General features: G+C 39.0%; 1 protein-coding gene across 21 annotated transcripts in view; it reads left to right on the top strand.

Annotated features, from left to right (window-relative positions):
• The window catches only part of ncam1a (neural cell adhesion molecule 1a), a 365,229-nt gene that overhangs the window by 279,973 nt on the left and 65,476 nt on the right, over window positions 1-19,780 (top strand). For all 21 annotated transcript variants that reach the window (XM_047379205.1, XM_047379204.1, XM_047379209.1 and 18 more), the window contains 4 exons: window positions 10,543-10,693; window positions 14,179-14,363; window positions 15,326-15,422; window positions 18,640-18,807. In XM_047379205.1, the coding sequence (XP_047235161.1) occupies window positions 10,543-10,693; window positions 14,179-14,363; window positions 15,326-15,422; window positions 18,640-18,807 (601 nt within the window). The remainder of the gene's footprint in view (window positions 1-10,542; window positions 10,694-14,178; window positions 14,364-15,325; window positions 15,423-18,639; window positions 18,808-19,780) is intronic.

Here is a 19,780-nt window from a genome sequence, read left to right as displayed (position 1 = left end):
CTGGACCTTATTTTCCAAATGAAATGCAAACTTTTACTTCCATTTGAAAAGAAGACTTTTGAGCAATGACCAACAGTTCAATCCTCTTTTCTTAGCCCACGTTTTCCAGTGTGCTTTAACAAAACTAATGTAACAGTTGCAGCCCATGTTCTCAGCTGCAGTCCTCAGCTTGTGAATCTTCCCCAAAATTTGAATTACCTTTCCTTTACATTTCTCTCGAGGCAGTCAACCCTTTTGATTTTCAACCCTTTTTCTACAACCCATTTTCCTTCCACTAAACTTTCCATTAAACAACCTCCATTTTGTACCTTTTTGTGGCTTGGCTTACTTGTGGAGGGTAAGCTGGACAACGCAAGTCTTTTTCATGAATGTGTACACCAAACATAGCAATAACACTTAATTATTGAAATATTTGTATTTTTATTTAAATATTTCATTGTATTTTTATTTAAATATTTCATTGATCATATGTAAAAATCGGAGAAACCGAACTTTGGATTTTAACGATCTGTAAGCCAAAATCATTTAAATTACCAGTATTAAAATTTTAAATGTATCACTTTCTGTGGAATAAATCTACATAAAATTAGTTTCAGTTTTTCAACTGAACTGCTAAAGAAAGAGCTTTTCCAATTATATTTTAATCATGTTTGGTGCATCTGTGTTACTGAGACATAACCCTTTCTTTACTAAGTATCTCCACATCCAGAATCCTAACATTTAATAACAGGGAAACGCACAATTAGCTTCTGACCCGTTTAGAATATTATATGAACTGTCTGGGTTTTAGATAAGGTCCTGGATCAGTTTGTGAAGGATGCCTAAATTATTGAAAATCAGGTTTTGGTTTGACTCAGAGGAATCCCAGAGTCTGACCATTACTGAGTCATCTTGGTGAATGTTTGAATAGAGCAGGTTTATGGATCTGCAGGGGAAATGTACATTACATGCAGTATGATTTAATTTATTTTGTGAAGTCTTTTCCTCTACGTATAAACTTGTGGTCTCTGTGAAACATGACTACAATTAGAGTTTTACAAAATATATAATGTTTTCTGGGAAAGCATTTTTTCCCAGAAATGCTTTTGTCCCCATTTATTTCAACTTAGTTTATTTGTTCTCTAAAACTTGCATTTGGAAGTTCAGAGAAATAAACCAGACGTGAAAAGAAGCACAGAGCATCTTATAAATCAGATTACAATTCAGCATTTTCTTTTCTTTCTATAGATAAGTTTACAACAGACGGATAAAAACTGAAGTAATTTAGATACAGTCATTTTAGTGTGGGAGGTTTCATGGCTAAATTGGACCAGCCTGGTAGCCAGTCTTCATTGATTGCACCAGTAAGAGCAGAGTGTGAAGGTTCAATTAGCTGGGTAAGAGCACAGTTTTGCTCAAAATATTGAAATGCACACAACATTATGGGTGACTTACCAGAGTTCAAAAGAGGACAAATTGTTGGTGCACGTCTTGCTGGCACATCTGTGACCAAAACAGCAAGTCTTTGTGATGTATCAAGAGCCACGGTATCCAGGGTAATGTCAGCATACCACCAAGAAGGACAAACCACATCCAACAGGATTAACTGTGGACGCAAGAGGAAGCTGTCTGAAAGGGATGTATCCAATCTGGATTGAATCCAAAAAGCAGAATTAAATGTGCACCTCAACTCTCCGGTTTCCACCAGAACTGTCCGTCGGGAGCTCCACACGGTCAATATACACGGTCGGGCTGCTATAGCCAAACCTTTGGTCACTCATGCCAATGCCAAACGTAGGTTTCAATGGTGCAAGGAGCGCAAATCTTGGGCTGTGGACAATGTGAAGCATGTATTGTTCTCTGATGAGTCCAGCTTTACTGTTTTCCCCACATCCGGGAGAGTGACGGCATGGAGAAGCCCCAAAGAAGCGTACCACCCAGACTGTTGCATGCCCAGAGTGAAGCATGGGGGTGGATCAGTGATGGTTTGGGCTGCCATATCATGGCATTCCCTTGGCCCAATACTTGTGCTAGATGGGCGCATCACTGCCAAGGACTACCGAACCATTCTTGAGGACCATGTGCATCCAATGGTTCAAACATTGTATCCTGAAGGTGGTGCCGTGTATCAGGATGACAATGCACCAATACACACAGCAAGACTGGTGAAAGATTGGTTTGATGAACATGAAAGTGAAGTTGAACATCTCCCATGGCCTGCACAGTCACCAGATCTAAATATTATTGAGCCACTTTGGGGTGTTTTGGAGGAGCGAGTCAGGAAAGGTTTTCCTCCACCAGTATCACGTAGTGACCTGACCACTATCCTGCAAGAAGAATGGCTTAAAATCCCTCTGACCACTGTGCAGGACTTGTATATGTCATTCCCAAGACGAAGTGACGCTGTATTGGCCGCAAAAGGAGGCCCTACACCATACTAATAAATGATTGTGGTCTAAAACCAGGTGTTTCAGTTTCATTGTCCAACCCCTGTACATTCAATAGCAAAAACAGTGGAACACCTGACGATGTTTGGAATAATTTGGTAAACATCCAGACCAGTGAGGGGTGTGTTAAAGATTTGATTTCCAAGGAGCACCCAGGTGCAGAACGGGCCCCAGGAGACATAAGTGGTGGCACACTGTAGATAGTGCTACAGGCAACTGCCTGAGCATCCGACAGTCAGCCAAGAGAGTTTCCAAGGATCATCCTGAAGTTTGACATCCGAATCAGGTTTGTGGCCAAGTAAATTGTTACAGTGAAACAGATATTTCTGTTTTTGGTGTAAGAAACAATATATTTTAAGTTGAACAAACACACATACCTTCATTATGTGAACACACATACATGAAGAAAAGGGATCCGTACATGCATTAGACCATATTTAAAGGAGATTGATGCCTTCCCATTGTGAGTTTGCATAACCCCGGTTGGTTCTATTGTACAATGAGCTTCACCCTAAATTTCTGGTAATGCTGTGATATAAAAATATATGAAATTCTCTGTGTCTGGTGACCTTCACTCACTGATTTGGCCGACTTTACCATCTGCCTGTAACACCCACTTTCTACTCATTTGGCCACCACTTGTGTCCGCTAAGCTTTACAATACAGTCCTGTCATAAAGTCAGACTTTAGATACAGCTGAGAAGACTGAAGAGGCCATGGAAAGGATTTGCTGTGTTTTGTGTTTGGAAGAAGACCCCTTCAGCTAAACCACAAAATCACTACTTTATGGAATCTCCACTTTTTAATAAAACTAAACTGAAAGCCTCTGACTGGGCTTGGTGACCAGTGGAGAACAGGGCGCAGCTGTTGAGGGAAACCAAATGAGGGCTAAGTCATTGGAGGACCAGGCGAGCTGCCTTGTTTCTCTGTTGGCCAAAACCAATTCAATTCAATTCAGTTTTATTTATATAGCGCCAATTCACAACACATGTTGTCTCAAGGCACTTCACAAAAGTCAGGTACATACATTCCAATTAATCCTAACCATTGAACAGTTCAGTCAGATTCAGTTATTTATCCAAATTGGATAAAAAAGTTTTTCTATCTAAGGAAACCCAGCAGATTCCTGTCAGTGCGGTCAGTGACTTGCAGCATTCCCTCCTCCTAGATGAGCATGTAGAGACAGTGGACAGTCACTGCCGTTGACTTTGCAGCAATCCCTCATACTGAGCATGCATGTAGCGACAGTGGAGAGGAAAAACTCCCTTTTAACAGGAAGAAACCTCCAGCAGAACCAGACCCAGGCCCAGTGTGAGCGGCCATCTGCCACGACCGACTGGGGGTTTGAGAGAACAGAGCAAAGACACAAAGAGAACAAAGAAGCACTGATCCAGGAGTACTTTCTATGGGAAGAAAAAGTAAATGTTAGTGGATGTAGCTCCTTTAGTCGTTTCACCTAGAAAGAAAGAACAGATAAACTCTGAGGCAGTTTTCAAGGTTAGAGTCTGAAAGAGAGCACATATAATTAGTTACAGTAAAAGCTCAGTCAATCGCCATGTCTAGGAGAGAGAAAGGGTTAAACACTAAAAGACAGGGCCATGTGGATCATCGGTAGAGGGTGAGCATTAAGTTGTTGCCAGCAGAAGCTTGGACAATGCCCTTCTCCAGAAAGGTGTCACAGGCAGACACAGAGCCAGGCCAGGTGTAGCTTCTAGGAAGAGAAAAGAGAGAGAACATAGTTAAAAGATTAAATAATGAAAAATAATGAAAAATTGGAGAGTAGTGTGAGAATGTAGCGACGAGGGTGAAAGTGGTCATTATGTCCTCCAGCAGCCTAAACCTATACCAGCATAACTACAGAGATAGCTCAGGATAACCTAAGCCAAAAGCTTTATCAAAAAGGAAAGTTTTAAGCCTAGCCTTAAAAGTAGACAGTTTGTCCATCTATAGCCCACTGATGGCCATTGTTATACTAAAAACCACAAGGATCTGGATACCTCTCTCTGTCAGACTGATTATAACCATTGGAAAAGAGAGGTGGTCATACAGGTAGCAGAAATGGAGGGTGTGTTTGCACCTCAACCATAACTGATGGCCATTGTTTTCAGTCTATTCATTTTCTTAAATGTGTTGGGGTCATCCATTTTGGTCCGATAGACTGACTGGGATGCGCAGTTTAATGTGCACAGCTCAGCCTTAGTTTCAGTAATGGACATCGAAGCTGACGTCATCACAGCTATAAAAAGCCGAAGAAACAAACCTTTAAACCACCATTTACAGCGTGTCTCACGGGACGACGCAACGGACGCGCATATCTGGAGACGCATCGGCGCACCAAGAAGGCTTCCTTGTACAGTGGTTCTGCTTCACTTTCCAAGTTAACCCAAATTATTATTTTTAGATAGTCGATTTGCTCCCTTCTGTAGAATGGTGCATATTTAGTTAGGTGAAGATTCTTGGACCAGAATGGTAATTATATTAGGGCTATATGGTGTCAATAGATTTTCACATATATAAAAAGAAGCGTTTGTGTTTATTTTGTGCAAGAGTGACTTATCTGTCAAAATAAGGTCAAAGTTCCCCCGGTGAAGCAGCTAATTAAACATTGACATTTAGCGTGGTTTGATTAATAATTATTAGTTATTAAAGATAATTAACTAATTGTAATTATTAAATGCTTTGAGCCCATAATCGCAACACCAGAGGACATCTCTGAGTTCTATTCGTAAGCAATTATTTTTGGTTAAGAATATTATTTTACTGAATTATGATTTTTAATGATAATTTTTGATAAATATTCATTATTCAGTAATCATATTCCTTACACACGCAAGCAATTAACTTCAATGTTGGAGTTGAGAGCTGCCTTATTCTGCTTCCACTATGTTGTAACGTGTGCCAACACAAAGTAGTGCATGATTGCGAAGTGGTACTATAATGATGCATACTTTTCACACCGTTTTACAAAAAAAAATCTTAAAAAGGGTAGCATGACTTGGTGTTTACCCCGCTTAGTCAGTACTTTGTAGAACCAACTTCAATGGAATTAGAGCAGCAACTCTAGTGTATGAGGTATGGAAGCACCAACTTTGTGCATTCTTCTTGCCACTCTTGATTTGTGGGGTGTAGGAATAACAGTTGTCCTGTCTGCAGATAATCTCAACTGAGTAGTAAATCTCTGATGCTACTCCAGAGTTAGCATGGCCCTCTTGGCTTCTCTGATTAATGCTCTCCTTGCTCAGCCTGTCAGTTTAGGTGGACGTTCATGTCTTGGTAGGTCTACGGGTGGTCCATCTTCTCTCCATGTTCAGATGATGGATTGAACAGAGCGCTTGGAGATGTTATTAGCTCGAGATTTGGTTGCAGAATCTAAACTGAACCAAACTTTCCCACTGACCTGTCTGCTGTGTACCTTGGTTTTCATGATGCTGTTTGTTCTCTAATATTCTCTAACAAACCTTTGAGGTGTTCACATGACAGCTGCTTTTAAACTGAGAATTTAGACATAGCCAGACTCTCCCAATTAGCTGGCTTCTGAAGGCAAATGGTTGCAATGGATCTTTTTTAGGGTTAACAGTGTAAAAGAAGTTAAATACAAATGCATATGCCAATTTTCTTTTCTTTAATTGTAAAAAAGTTGGAACTCTGCATTCTACATCCTCCAGCTCCTCCAGGGGGAGCCCAAGGCGTTCCCAGGCCAGCCGAGAGACATAGTCCCTCCACCGTGTCCTGGGCTGTCCCGTGGGCCTCCTACTGGTGGGACATGCTTGGAACACCTCCCCAAGGGAGGCATCCGATACAGATGCCTGAGCCACCAAACCTGACTCCTTTCGATGTGGAGAAGTCAGTTTTTGAGCTCCTCCAAGATGACCAAGCCCCTCACCCTATCTCAAAGGTTATGGAACTCCACCTTGTGGAGAAAGCTCATTTCAGCTGCTTGTATCTAGGAAAATTGTTCTTTCAGTCATGACCCAAAATTCATGCCCATAGGTGAGGGTAGGATCGTAGACAGACCGGTAAATCGAGAGGTTTGCTTTTTGGCTCAGCTCTCTCTTCCCCACCACGGATCGGCACAGCGTCTCCATTACTGCGCCAGTCACACCGATCCATCTGTCGATCTCCGGCTCCATTCTCCTCTCACCCAAGATACTTGAACTCCTCCATTTGAGGTAGGAACTCCCCTCTAACCTGAAGGGAGAAAGCCACCCTTTTCCGTCCGACAACCATGGCCTCGGACTTGATGGAGCTGATCCTCATCCCATCCGCTTCACACTCACCCCAGTGCATTAATGTGTTCATAGATGTGTCTTTCAAACTTCAGTACTGTTAAGGGATTTAGAGATGAATCTATGTAAAAACATAACTGATTACGTTGTAGTGTAAGCTGTGGTAGTTAAGGTCCATTTTTAAAACATGTGATTCAATTAAACCTTTATTAGAAGTACAGTCCCAAGGGTAAGGAATTACATTGTTTTTCCTTTCTCAATTAATGGTTTTCTTTATTTTCATTACTATTTACATTGTACGTAGGTTCTCTGAAATCTCAACCTTTGGCCGTCTCTCAATGAACCTCTGGAAAGTTATTTCAAGACTCTTTGGAAAACCATTTTAGGTTACCACCTCGTGAAGCTCATGGAGAGAATGCCAAGAGAGCAAAGCAGTAATCACTGCAAAAGGTCCATCTAAAATATAAAAAATAAAAATGTTTTGTTGCCTTTGGTGAGAATCTACGATGTAAAATGGCAAATGGCCTGAACTTGTGTAGTACTTTATCAAGTCCCCAGAGAACCCAAAGCACTTCACACGACAATCACCCATCCTCCCATTTACACACTGACAGTGGTGAGGTACAATGTAGCCACAGCTGCCCTAGGGCAGACTGACAGTAGTGAGGCTGCCATGCACATGTGCCACCGAACCCTCTGACCACCATCAACAGACAAGTCGGGTGAAGTGTCTTGCCCAAGGACACAACAACTGATATGGACATAGCGGGAGTTCGAACCGGCAACAGGATGAACCTCTATCACCTGAGCCACAGCCGCCCCCTGTAAATAGTCATGATGTTTTAGTGAGTTAACATTTTTTTTGCAATGTTTAAACTCAAAATAATCATTAATTGTTTTGTGCGAAGTGAAGCTGTATATGTATAAAGGGGGTTTTGACTGCCTGTATGACCTGAGTGGTTTTCAGGCAGTCGCTCACAGTACGACTAACTCAGCAGCATGGATAAATATGATACCCTTAATAATTCTTTGGATACTGGTGTAGAAAATGGACTAATCTTTGCACAAAAGCTATATGCTACAATTGAAAGCAGACATTTTCATGTTTGAAACAAACCACATAACAGTTTGTAATTGTCTGACATTAAATCAGTATAAACCTTTCCTTTTAGGATGTTTGAAATTATTTCTATTTGCAAAAATCCCAGAAAAAAAGGGAGCAAATAATTTTGAGATTTTCAATTTCCAAATGCATGAAGGTGCCATGTTCATCTGCTCAGACTGTTTTATGATAATATAAACAGCATGTGAATGTGCCATCCATCATACCTTTCAGGAAGGAGACATGTCCTGTGGTCTGATGAAACCAAACTTTTAATGCCTGTAATTATGACCATCGTTATATTTGGAGGTAAATGCAGGAAGCTTGCAAGCGTGAGAACACTATCCCATCTGTGAAGTACAGGGGTGGCAGCAGCATGTTATGGGTTTTTTTTGCTGGTTGAGGTACTGGTGACCTTCACAAAATAGATGACATCATGAGGAAAACAAACATGGAAATATTGAGGCAACATCTTCAGACAGTAAACAGAAAGTTAAAGCTTGGAAACAAATAGGTCTTCCACATGGGCAGTGACCCATCACAAAGTCCTAATCTCAGTCCTCATAGTTGATTTGTGGGCAGGTGTGTGTGAGGAAGGTGGCCTACAAACCTGACCCAATTACACCAGTCTTATCAGGAGGAATTGGGCCCAAATTCTGGGAAACTACAGCAAGAAGCTTGTGGAAAGATACCTTAAAGGTTTAACATGCAGTTTAAAGGCAACTTCAATATATTATGGCAGTGTATATAAACTTCTGAATTTGAAGACAGTGATAAAAACAAAAATTATTAATAAAATAAAATAAATGGAAGAAATTAAAAAACAATAATGATAATGCCGTGAGTAAAAAAGGTCAAAAATGTTGCTTTTTATACAATGTATGAAATTATGAATCAATCAAGCTTTATGTATATAGCACTTTACACCCAGAGTGACCAATGTGCTGTACAGGTCCAAAAAATAAATGAAATAAAACCATAAATGAGCAATAAAAGCAACATCTGCAGTCAAACTCCGAATTAAATGATCCGGTCTCAGGTGTAGATCCATTTTGTTTTTAGATTTTTGCATCTTAGAAACAAACTCTTTATTTTCCTTTTTTTAAGTGCTGTTGTATAAATATGAAATTTGTTCATGCAGTTGTTTTTATAATGTTTTATTGTGTCAATTCTGCCTCTTGAAACAATAAACTGGTCACTAGTGAAAGCAGCATGAAACATCACTGCTGTCCCTACTGTTTCAAGTCTGCCACTGAAATCAATTTGATGTCGAATCAAAGCTGAGAGATTAATGTGTTTTTTGTTGGAGCTTATAAATGAATTATTTTTAACAGTTTGCCCATTCACTTCTGTTACGAGAGTCACATTAATGTATTATTCTCCATTAACCTTTCTCTGTTTGCATTCAAATAGCCAGCGTTGTACAATGACACAAGATTAATGCTGCCCTTTTTAAAATCTTTCAGGACACTCCTTTAGATCTTTTTGTGAACCGCAAAATATATCTACCACATGTGCATCACAATTCTCTGCAAAAATAGCCAGTCATGCTGTAATTCTAATTCTGAAACAAATGGGTAAATAAATATAAAATGTAACGACTCAAGCACGGAGCGTGCTTGAATTATAAATGGAACATTGTGGAAGCTGGAAGGAAGATGTATGTCCCCTGCTGGCGTGTGGAAAGAAAAGCTGTTGCTGTATTTACAGGCGCTTAGCTTTTTGTACAGCCGTACCATTTTTTTTCATTTTATATGGCCCTATTGTATGTTTGATTCCTACTGGCTCCTGTAAGTTTTGCTGCAGAATGTCATGGCTTTCTGAAAGTCTATGACAATGAATCTCAACATGTTTATATTTCCTGCAGCTGGCATGGAGAGAGCAAAGAGAGGCTGTACCATCGTAATGTACAGCAAGATTAAGGTTGAGGCCAGGTGCATAGCTTTATCACAAAAACCCGTGGAGTATTTTGAGTGAACTTGTTTGTTATCTGCACACCTGTGCAGAAGCTCTGAGTCCGCAGTGGCACTTTGGAGTCACAGAGAGCGGAAAGGCAGCCGATCCAATAAATGGGATCCTCTATTGAAAATAACAGGATTTAACAGGCTAACTTTCTTTTGTTCTCCTGCAGCTGTAAGTATACGGATTGTAAACCTGCAAAAAGGCCTCTAAATAAGTAGGGGTGCTAATCAACTTGAAGAGTTTACTGGTCAGGGCTTTTCACACTTATTGAGGTAGGAATAATTTACTTAGAGACACTCATGGGTGCAGATAGATAGCTCCATATTGAACATAAGGAACGTCCTCTTCGGAAGAATGCCTTACAAGAGCTTATCAAATTATGTTGTTTATGTCAATTTCAGTGTGTGTATTTGAACCATCTGAACCACAATCTTTAAATCCATTTTAATCCAAAATTCAGTCAAGTTTCAGTTTGTCCTTTGTTCAATAAATGACATGGTGCAATCTGTGGTGTGAGCTTTTTATACCTGTAATTTTAAACCTCTGCTAAAACTACAGTGAGAGGAAAAGCTAGCATAATGTTAAAGTCTGCTTTGTTGTTCAAGTTACAATAACATAATAATTAATGCAACTAATATCAGTAACTTCAAACAAATGTCAGTTGCCTCAACTACATTTACTCAGCTGGTTGTTGTGTTTTTGCACGACTAAGTCAACTAGTTAACCAAGGAGTCATCTTTTGCCCTCATCTTGTTGATGGTATCTTGTTTCTACTGAAGTGACCTGTTTTTATGTGAGATTCATTTTCTCATCTTTTTCCTTGTAGAGCCTCGATAGGAACGTCGTGGTGCGAAGCCATGCACGGGTATCCTCCCTCACCCTGAAGAACGTCCAGTTCACTTATGCTGGTCGTTATCTGTGCACTGCCAGCAACTCCATCGGTGAAGTCACCCAGGAGGTGTTCCTTGAAGTTCGCTGTAAGCCCTATAACTCTCTCTCTCTCTGCACTTCAATGGCCAAATAAACACTTGAATCGTTTAGAAATAAAAATAATAAGTTAGGACTCAATTCATGTGATGGTTTAGGTAGCTGAACATTTTCTCTCAGTCTGCTCGAAACAAAACCGGTTGGGAAAAAAGATCTTAAATAAATCCAGTCTGCTTTACTTTTTATAGCAGCATTGAATTTAGCTGGTTAACTGTTTAATTACATGCTCTACACCTGGTGTAATGTATTTTGTGTCCAAAATGTTTAAACTGTATATATATCTGATGGCTGCATTTAGATAATACTGGTTTAGTTAATTCTGTAGATCTGAAATAAAATCACAAATCTAGATACAAAAAGGGACTTAAAACAGGACAGAAAACACTTTCCCAGACCCATCAAACGAAATGGGAACTGCTCACCTTGTTTCATCAAGATAAATGGTCCAGCAGCTAGGCTGGGGTCAGTGGTACCACTGTGATTTGTTACCAATGAAAACAAAGACCCACTTTCTAACCTCTCTTTAGGGACTCTGTGCCTTTTTCAGGCTTTTTGAGCAGCTGCTTTTTAGCAAAAGTCCTTTTTCTTTTGACACATGTAAAACATCACTGTGAGTGCTGTAGATGACTTGTATGGTAAATTTGAACAGGGCGGGTTTTGGTCGTGCATAATTTTATAGGGCAGGATTACCAGAAGATTCATCCAAAGATGTTGAAGGCTCTGGACATTGTGGGTCTACCATGGTTAACAGCTATCCAGCCACTGAGGGACCACTTTTCTCAGGCCTCCTGAGATGCTCATGGGTGTTTGACAGGAGGATCCAATCATCAAACCTTGGTTTCAGAGGCGGCACTGTACTATAGCGTTCATCCATGAAGTAGAAAAATGGACCGGATCTTTACCGTCGTGAACCTACTGAGGGGGTCATGGTAGTTTATTTCTCCTGTCCACATGTGTTTTGTGGATCTGGAAAAGGCTTATAACCGTGTTCCCTGAGGGATTTTGTGGAGAATGCTGCAGGAGAATTTGGTTCCATGGATGCTTTTAAAAACTTTCCATTCCTTGTGTAACCAAACCAAGAGGTGTGTCCCTATCTTCGGCACAAAGTCGAGATTGTTTTCAGAACAGGTTGGACTCCAGCAGGACTCTTCTGTCTCAAGCTGAAGAGTTCAAGTATCCTGGTGTCTAGTTCATGATTGATAGAAGATTGGAGATGGAGATGGGAAGATTGAGGCCTCATCTGCGATAAAGCTCTTGATTTATTGGCCTGTCTATGTTCGGACCTTCATGTTCAAGTATAAAATACTGATCATGATTGGATTCATGATAGAAGGAGCTGAAATGAGTCTCTTGTATATCATGGTTAAGATCTCAAAGGTTGCTTGAAGTAGAGCCAATGCTCCTCCTCATTAAAATGAGTCAACTGATGTGGTCCGGGGATTTGATAAGGATGCCTACTGGACATCTCCTGGGCCCATAAAGCTGGGAGGTGACCCCTGGAAGCACATTTATCTTTACTGCCTTTTTGACACACCCTAGAATTCCCCAAAATGAGCTGGAGACTGAAACTAGGAAAGCAGGATGTATGAGTTTCCCTCCTCGGACTTGATGTAACTTGATCTCAGATAATTAAATATATTAATGAATTACCAGAATGTCCTTCATTCTTGGGTTATTTAAAAATCCAGCTGTCTTAATCTGGTTGGTCAAGAGAATTAGCAACATTTAAGAGTCTTTAAATCTAATCTATTCCTAAAACAAGTGAAAAGAGACAATGACTATTTAATTGGACTAATAATCCCTGATCCTATTGTGCTTCAAAGTTCAGAGATGCTATCAAAATACACAATTGATTGAGTTGTTTGAGGGCTTGCAGTTAGCCAGAGTAATCAGCAAAATAATCAGGCAGCTGAATCAGTGTTGCCAAGCAATTATCGATAAGAAAAGGTGCTTTGTTTTGAGCACAGCTATCACTCCGTGCCCTCTGTCTCCACTCCACACAATGAAGATGTAATCCAAGTCTGGAGCTGTCTATCTGCAACACAGCATTGCTGGGCTTAGTTTACTGAGGTTTGCTGCTGAGGGACTGGTACAGAAGCAACATGTTAAAATACTTTATTCTTCATTTTGTTTGCCATGCAAGTTTGTTTAGCATGAACGTCTTAAAAAAATGTTTTGTGGCAGCAACTTTATTATAACAAACTAGTCTTTCACACATTGCCATTTTTTATCAAGTAGAGCTAAAGCAAACATGCTAAAATGTATTACATATGATGCTGGATGAGTATAGTATGACTGAAACCAGATATTTACATACCCTATATAAAAACACCAAAACAAACAAGCTTTTTTTCCTCAGTTTCTGACATTAGATCAGACTAAACTTTTCCTGCTTAAGGTTGAATTTACTTAGGCTTGTGAAACTGAAAAAAACTTGTGTGACTGAAAATATTTCTCTCCTTCCTCTATGTGTTATAAGGCTACATGAGAATATGTTTTCATAATAATCCCAGATCTTAAAACACAATGACATACAGTGTACCAAGAAAATGTCTCTTAATTCTATACTTTCCATATTATTATTTTTTATTCTCAGTCTCAATGCCATATGAAATCCCCCATGAACTGTTGTGTCAGACATCATGGGATCTCCTAAGACTTGTAGTCTTGTTTTTTCTTGTAAAACTGGGCAGGATTGTTTTTTTTTAAACAGCTGAAACCTAATACTCACTTGTTCCTGCTTATGTACAAGCTAACACTAGCAAAGCAGAACAGCACATCTTAAAGAAACAAAGCATGTGTTTTAAATCTAAAATGACGTAGATGTATTTCACTGTGTTCCAGCTGCATGTTGCGCTGGGCTTTGCTAATTGCACCACCAGCCATCCCCAAAATCCATAAAACTCAATGATTTTTCAGAAATTAATTGTAAACTAAGCTTTAAAATTGCTTCCAAATGTTTGCCCTGCATGGGCATGGCCTTTGACCCATAGTATTTTAAACCCGGTTTTAAACCCGTGGCAACCATATTGAATTTTAAACTCATGGTTGCTCAGGAACATCTTGACTTGTTGGATTTTTAATGTCAAGCAGCACTTTTGTTGGGACTCAAACACTATGACTTCCTAGTATACATGCGCATTAAAACTCCATGAGCTATTGCTTGAAAATCAGATTGTGAATCATCTTTATTGATTCTTACCCTGTGGCAGACAATTCGGAACATAATAGTTGCTGAGAGTGTGGTCATTAGTTTTCAGTAGGCTACTAATGTTTGGGATATTGCTTTAAATTGGAAATTTAACAGCCACCAGAACAGGAGCTCCTTGGATTAAAAGGTTAGAGATGTTGCAAAAAGGCAAATGGATGGCATCCCACATGAAGTTAAACAGTGCAGCATAAATGTGGTTCATCTCATGTTTAGAAATATTTTCAGATGTCTTATGTATTCTATCTTTCCTTTCTGTTCCATTAGATGCTCCAAAGATCATGGGTGTTGTGGCAGCATACACATGGGAAGGAAACCCAGTCAATATTTCTTGTGAGGTGACTTCCAACCCCAGAGCTTCAGTGATTTGGTTCAGAGATGGTACTGAGCTGCCAAGTGGTAACTCAACCAACATAAAGATCTTCAATACCCCAACCATCAGCCATCTGGAGGTGATGCACCAACCATCTTCATGTTTCTTTGCTATACTGATATACAAAAGCAAAGAAAGACAAGCAAAAAAGGACTTTTAATTCAGAGATGTTATTTTGTGTTAAGCATTACTCAATCATGAAAAAGGCTGTAGACTTGACAAGTCCCAGAATTTGGATGACGACCCTAGACGCACAGCATCTGAGTTGCTTTAGGTCCACAGTGAGATTTCCACAGTCAGTCTTAATTTGGGCAGCCATGTCATTTGCCAGTGTTGGTCCAATATGTTCTGTGAGGTCCAAACTCATTGCAGTCATCTTCCAGGAAATGCTACAGCATCTCATACGTGCTTTTTTTTTTTTACACGTCACAGGCTGGTTGCCTCCATGGCGTGCTCCATTGATACAGAAATTCATGAAAAGGAGTCCCAGCCCAGTAGTCAGTGCATATACTGTAACGTACATTTCAATAGGTAAACCTTTCGTTTTACAAGAAAGTACATATGTAAATGTTTCTTTTTCCTTCCAATAAACCTTCAAATATTATTCTCTGTGAAAAGCCAGGTTCCTTAGCGATGATCTTTTGAGCCTAGACTCAGGATGTCCGTGATTGTCTGAACAACTGTCAAGTCAGCAATCTTCCCCATGATTGTGTAGGTCATTATATGATCATAAAATAACATTTCTGTATTAAAATTCATTTTTATTTCCATTATTTAATATAAAACTTTTCAGAGAAACTGAATGTTTCAGTTTTTTTATTAGCCATCAAAAGTTATACAAATATACACTTTATACACACGATAATATATAAAATGAATTACCATGTGTGGAATGGTTCTATTTATTTAAGATTACATGTAATCTTAAATAAAGAAATTACGCTGCTAATAATATTCTGACCTATTAAAATGTAATAACCCTATTTTTTCTCCACCTTGTGCAATTTCTGTTTTCAGCTTTTTTGTTTTTCTGTCCCTTAGATTACACCCGAGTCCCAAAATGACTTTGGGAGCTACAACTGCACAGCAACTAATGTGATAGGCACAGAATCCAAGGAATTCCTTCTAATTCAAGCAGGTTGGTTTGCTGAAAGTAGGAATAGGGGGGTAAAAACCCTTCCTGTGCATTTTAATCTCAACTAACGATGAATCAATGCAATAAAAGCAGAAAGCTTAAATCTAAAAGCAAGAGTACACCATTTCACCAAAGAAGGGGTGTTAGAATCTGCTACATGAGACATTCTGAACAAGCTAAACAAGTTAGGGCATCAATAAAATTCTAGAATATTAATAAAGAATGACTTAAATTTATGGTCCATTTTAACCACTGTTCGGCTGTAGTAAATATATTATAAATTATCACTCCTGTGGAATCAACGGGAGCTAATTACATGAGATGATTAAAAGGGTCATAGCTGAGATCTGTCTGTGCTTTGCCTTTCTGCAAATACAAGGAAGCATTATGTTTGTTACAGAAAGGTGTGAACAGAAAATAAAGTTGCAGAAAACCTTGTGATGTTCTGCAGGTCAGCCTAAACAGGAGACGGTGAGAAAAACACAGAAATCACAGCGGGTCTGCTTTTAAAGTCTTTTCTTTTTACCCTGCTGTGAATTTGGTCAGTCCTAGCTTCATTCTGCATGCAAATTGCTTTGGACCCCTTGCAAACGTTAGGTCGCTCAGGATCTCTAAATGGTGTGTGGCCGAATTAATTGTGGTGACCCCCTTGGTGCCATTGTGTTATATCCTGTGGGCTCTTTGAGGTAATTTCTCTGCTTTACTGTGAAACTTCATTAGTATGACTGAATATGCTTCCTCTAACGGTTGGCCTTCCTTGCTTTCTATATGTCAAAATTATGCAATACACAAAATAAATAATGATAAAATATAACATGCACATTCAGGTCATTTTAATTTGACAATTGAAATTTTTAATATTCTAAAGTTTACAAAATTTGAGCACTTCAGAATGTAGGGTTTCCGTCCATGTGCTCATAATGTGCAGCTATAGTTTGTTTAATTGATTCATTTAAACTTTTGCCTTTTCATCATTTAAAGCTGCTAAAGTGGCTAATGTAGAGACTGAGCTTAAACAAGATTAAAAACCCCAAAGCCTCTCTAGTGACCCCTAGAGATTACAGTAATTGTTGCACTGAATGTGACAGTTGTTCGTAACAGTTATTGAGCTGTATGAATATTAAACTATAAAGAAAAGCACTGCTGGTTAAAAAGAGGCCTTCCTACATAAATCTTTGTTTGTCAGTTAGGTGATTATTTTTTAAAACAGAAAAACCAAATGTCTTCTCTGCTGTAGAGAAGGCCTACAGTAAGGGCTACAGTACATTAGCAGACAGGTGGGGCTCTCCATAATTAATTTTTATTTTTTTTATTGCAGCAGCTTAATGTTACGCAGAAAATCCAACCTCCAAATTCACATAAGCCACAATTATTGGCCACCCAGCTTTTAATACTTTGATCAGCCCCCTTTTCCCAATGGGACAGCTCTTGGTACTCAGCTGTAGCATTTCACAAGGTTGCACCATCTCTGCACCATCATTCTTAATGGTCCAGGTTCCTGAATCCATAACTATGCTCCATTTTTTCCAGGTTTTCTAAATGGTCTAAATGGTTTAGGTCTGTGGACAGAGATGCTCATGGAAGAAGGTTGTGCCTGGTAAACCATTTCTGAGTTGATTTAACATATATTTGGTATCATTAATCCGCTGAAAGATCCAGTAATAAACTATTTACAGTTTTCTGGCAGAGGCCATCAGGTTTCTATTTAAAATGCCCTGGTATTCCAAAGAGTTCATGATGCCAAGAGCTCTGAACAAGGTTCTCAGGGTCCTTGGGAGACAAATGGGCCCACAGCATAATAGATCCTTTACCATGCTTCACAGTGGGAACGAGGAGCTTTTCCACATATTAATCCTTGTCTTACACCAATACTACCTAGAGTGTTTGTTGTTGAAAAAATCTGTCTTTCATTTCAAGTAGCATTAAGCAAACTCTATATGTTTACATTTATTATGGTATGATGAAAATGGCATACCTCTCAAACATCGAGTTGGGATTTAGATGGCATAAAATGTTTTTTGTGAACACTTAAGGACCCCATCAGCCATTCTCCACTGCAGTGTCCTAACAGTGAGCTATGGACATTTTTGCTCCCTGTGTGTGGTGGAAAGATAATCTTTGGTCCTCATCCAGCCTTGTTTGTCACACTTTGTTGTTTTAAATGTTTAAATTACTACTCTGTTTAGGCCAACAGCTGTGTTTTTGTAGTTGTTTTTCTTCACTTATAAGGATCAACACACATCAGGTTCTCCTGTCTTTTCCAAGTGTGAAGAAAAATTACCACTTATGGGTAACGCAGGAAATGAAGAAGTCATAGATTACTAATTAATTAATTTTATAATGATAACATTAAGATAAGATTAAACAAAGGTTAATAGATAAACCCAACATCCACCTGAGGATTATGAGCATCTTCCTTGAAGAGAATAAAGCAGAGTTACTGCAGCCATGACTAAAGTTAGTCTCTGTGGAGGGTTGTTTCTGAGACCACATCAGCAGGTCCTTTAATCATGTTCAAAGTGCATCACAGGCGTGATCTAAAACTGTCGCTGGAAACTCATTTAGCCATGTCTAACGGCTCCAGTGCCATTTGGTGACCAGAGTGTTTGTGGTTCCACGGTGGCATTAAATACAGTTTAGCTGCAGCTACAAGCTCAGGAAAGGTTCAATGAGACAAACATGCAACCTTGTTTTTACAAGAGGTCCTCATTTCAAATGTCTTGGAACATTTACCAAATGGAGGTATATTCCCAGTGTGACATAGCTTTTCCTAATTCAAATGGTTGCTTTGACTTGGTGATGTTGATCTGCAAACAAAAAACAAAAAACCTAAATGTGAGCCCAGCTTATTTAACCGGTTATAAAGCTTTAGAAAGAGAAATGATCAGTAAGGACAGCTTATATTTCTGTCAAATGAACGAGATATTGTTTGCAATTTATACGATGAAGGTGCATTGTTATTAAATTGAAATTTCTTAACTCATTTTATCAGACTGTTGCTACTTTCAGTATTTAGATGTTAGAAAATCTTCACCTTTTACAGAAAAGCCTCATGAATTAAAGCGTTAAAACTGATTTTCTCCCCTGTAGATGCCACAGAGAACTGCTGTCATTTAATAAACTAAAACATTACTTCCAGGCTGGCAAAAACTATTTGTTTTTAAAATTAATCCAATAGAAAGTCATCTTTTTTCTTCCGTTTCTGTGCCTGCTGTTACAGAGGTGCCATCATCCCCTAAAATCGAAGAAGTGCAGCCTTTCTCAAGCACAGCGGTGGTGGAGTTTGAGGAACCTAACTCATTAGGTGGAGTGCCGATTTTAAAGTACAGAGTGGAATGGCGTTTGCCTGGGAAGGAATGGTCAAGTGAGGAGTACAAAGCTGAAGAAGGTGAGCTTTTCATATTTTCCTGGAAAATATCTCAGACTTCAAATGACACACATGGAGAACTCAGACAGAATATAGAATAGAATATTCATTAATTTCTCACTGTGTTTGATACGACAGAGGAGCAGTATGTAAACTGCTGCACTGACCTAGATTTGTGCTCCATGAGATTCAGTGTTGAGTTAAACAATAAAGTCAACACTTTCCTACATTTCCTCATTAACGACACTTTAAACTTCACTCTAATCGAGCGCAGTTCGTTAACAGGCCCCAGGTGATCAGCTGAGTCATGTTCAACCCTCTTGTGTGATTCATCACACATTAAAACTTCCTCAAAGTGACTTCCCAAAAATCCTTGTTTAGTTTGTCCAACTCTTTCACCAAAATTTGCAACATTTCCAAATGTTCTCTCTGGAGTGAACAACTGTGTTACAACTTTATAAATGGAAATTCTTTCGAGTGTGTGCTGCATTAACATTTTATATAGTTTTGGTGCCACTGCCTGACACCACTCAGTATTAAGATGGTTACAATGGGGTAATAGCTGGGTAATGAACATGCAAATATTTGTTAATATCATGTAATCTCAACATTTAACATGTAGTAACCATGCACAGACATTTCAGCTTTGTTTATGCCTTAAAATTAATGAGGATGCACAAAAAAGTCCAATTCAGCTGCATTAGTAAAGTGTAAAATTTGTTGATTAATTGGTTAGCTATTGTTGAACCTGGCAAGTTTTGTGTCTTAATATTGGCGAAATATAACAACACCAAGTAATGAATTTCAACATTACATAATATTTACATATTCACTAACAAGTAATTTGGCATTTGTTAACATCTTACTACAAGCAGCCACTGTAAGCTGGTATTTACATGTATTTTTTCGGCCAAATTATTACACTGTTGTAACATTTTTATTTTATAGCAGTAATGGGATGAGCAACCCAGTTTTTAACTACACCCGTGTAGTA

Source organism: Girardinichthys multiradiatus, chromosome 11 (assembly GCF_021462225.1).
Source record: "Girardinichthys multiradiatus isolate DD_20200921_A chromosome 11, DD_fGirMul_XY1, whole genome shotgun sequence".
In the NCBI taxonomy this organism is placed as follows: Eukaryota; Metazoa; Chordata; class Actinopteri; order Cyprinodontiformes; family Goodeidae; genus Girardinichthys; species Girardinichthys multiradiatus.
This window is presented reverse-complemented; position numbering and strand designations above follow the sequence as displayed.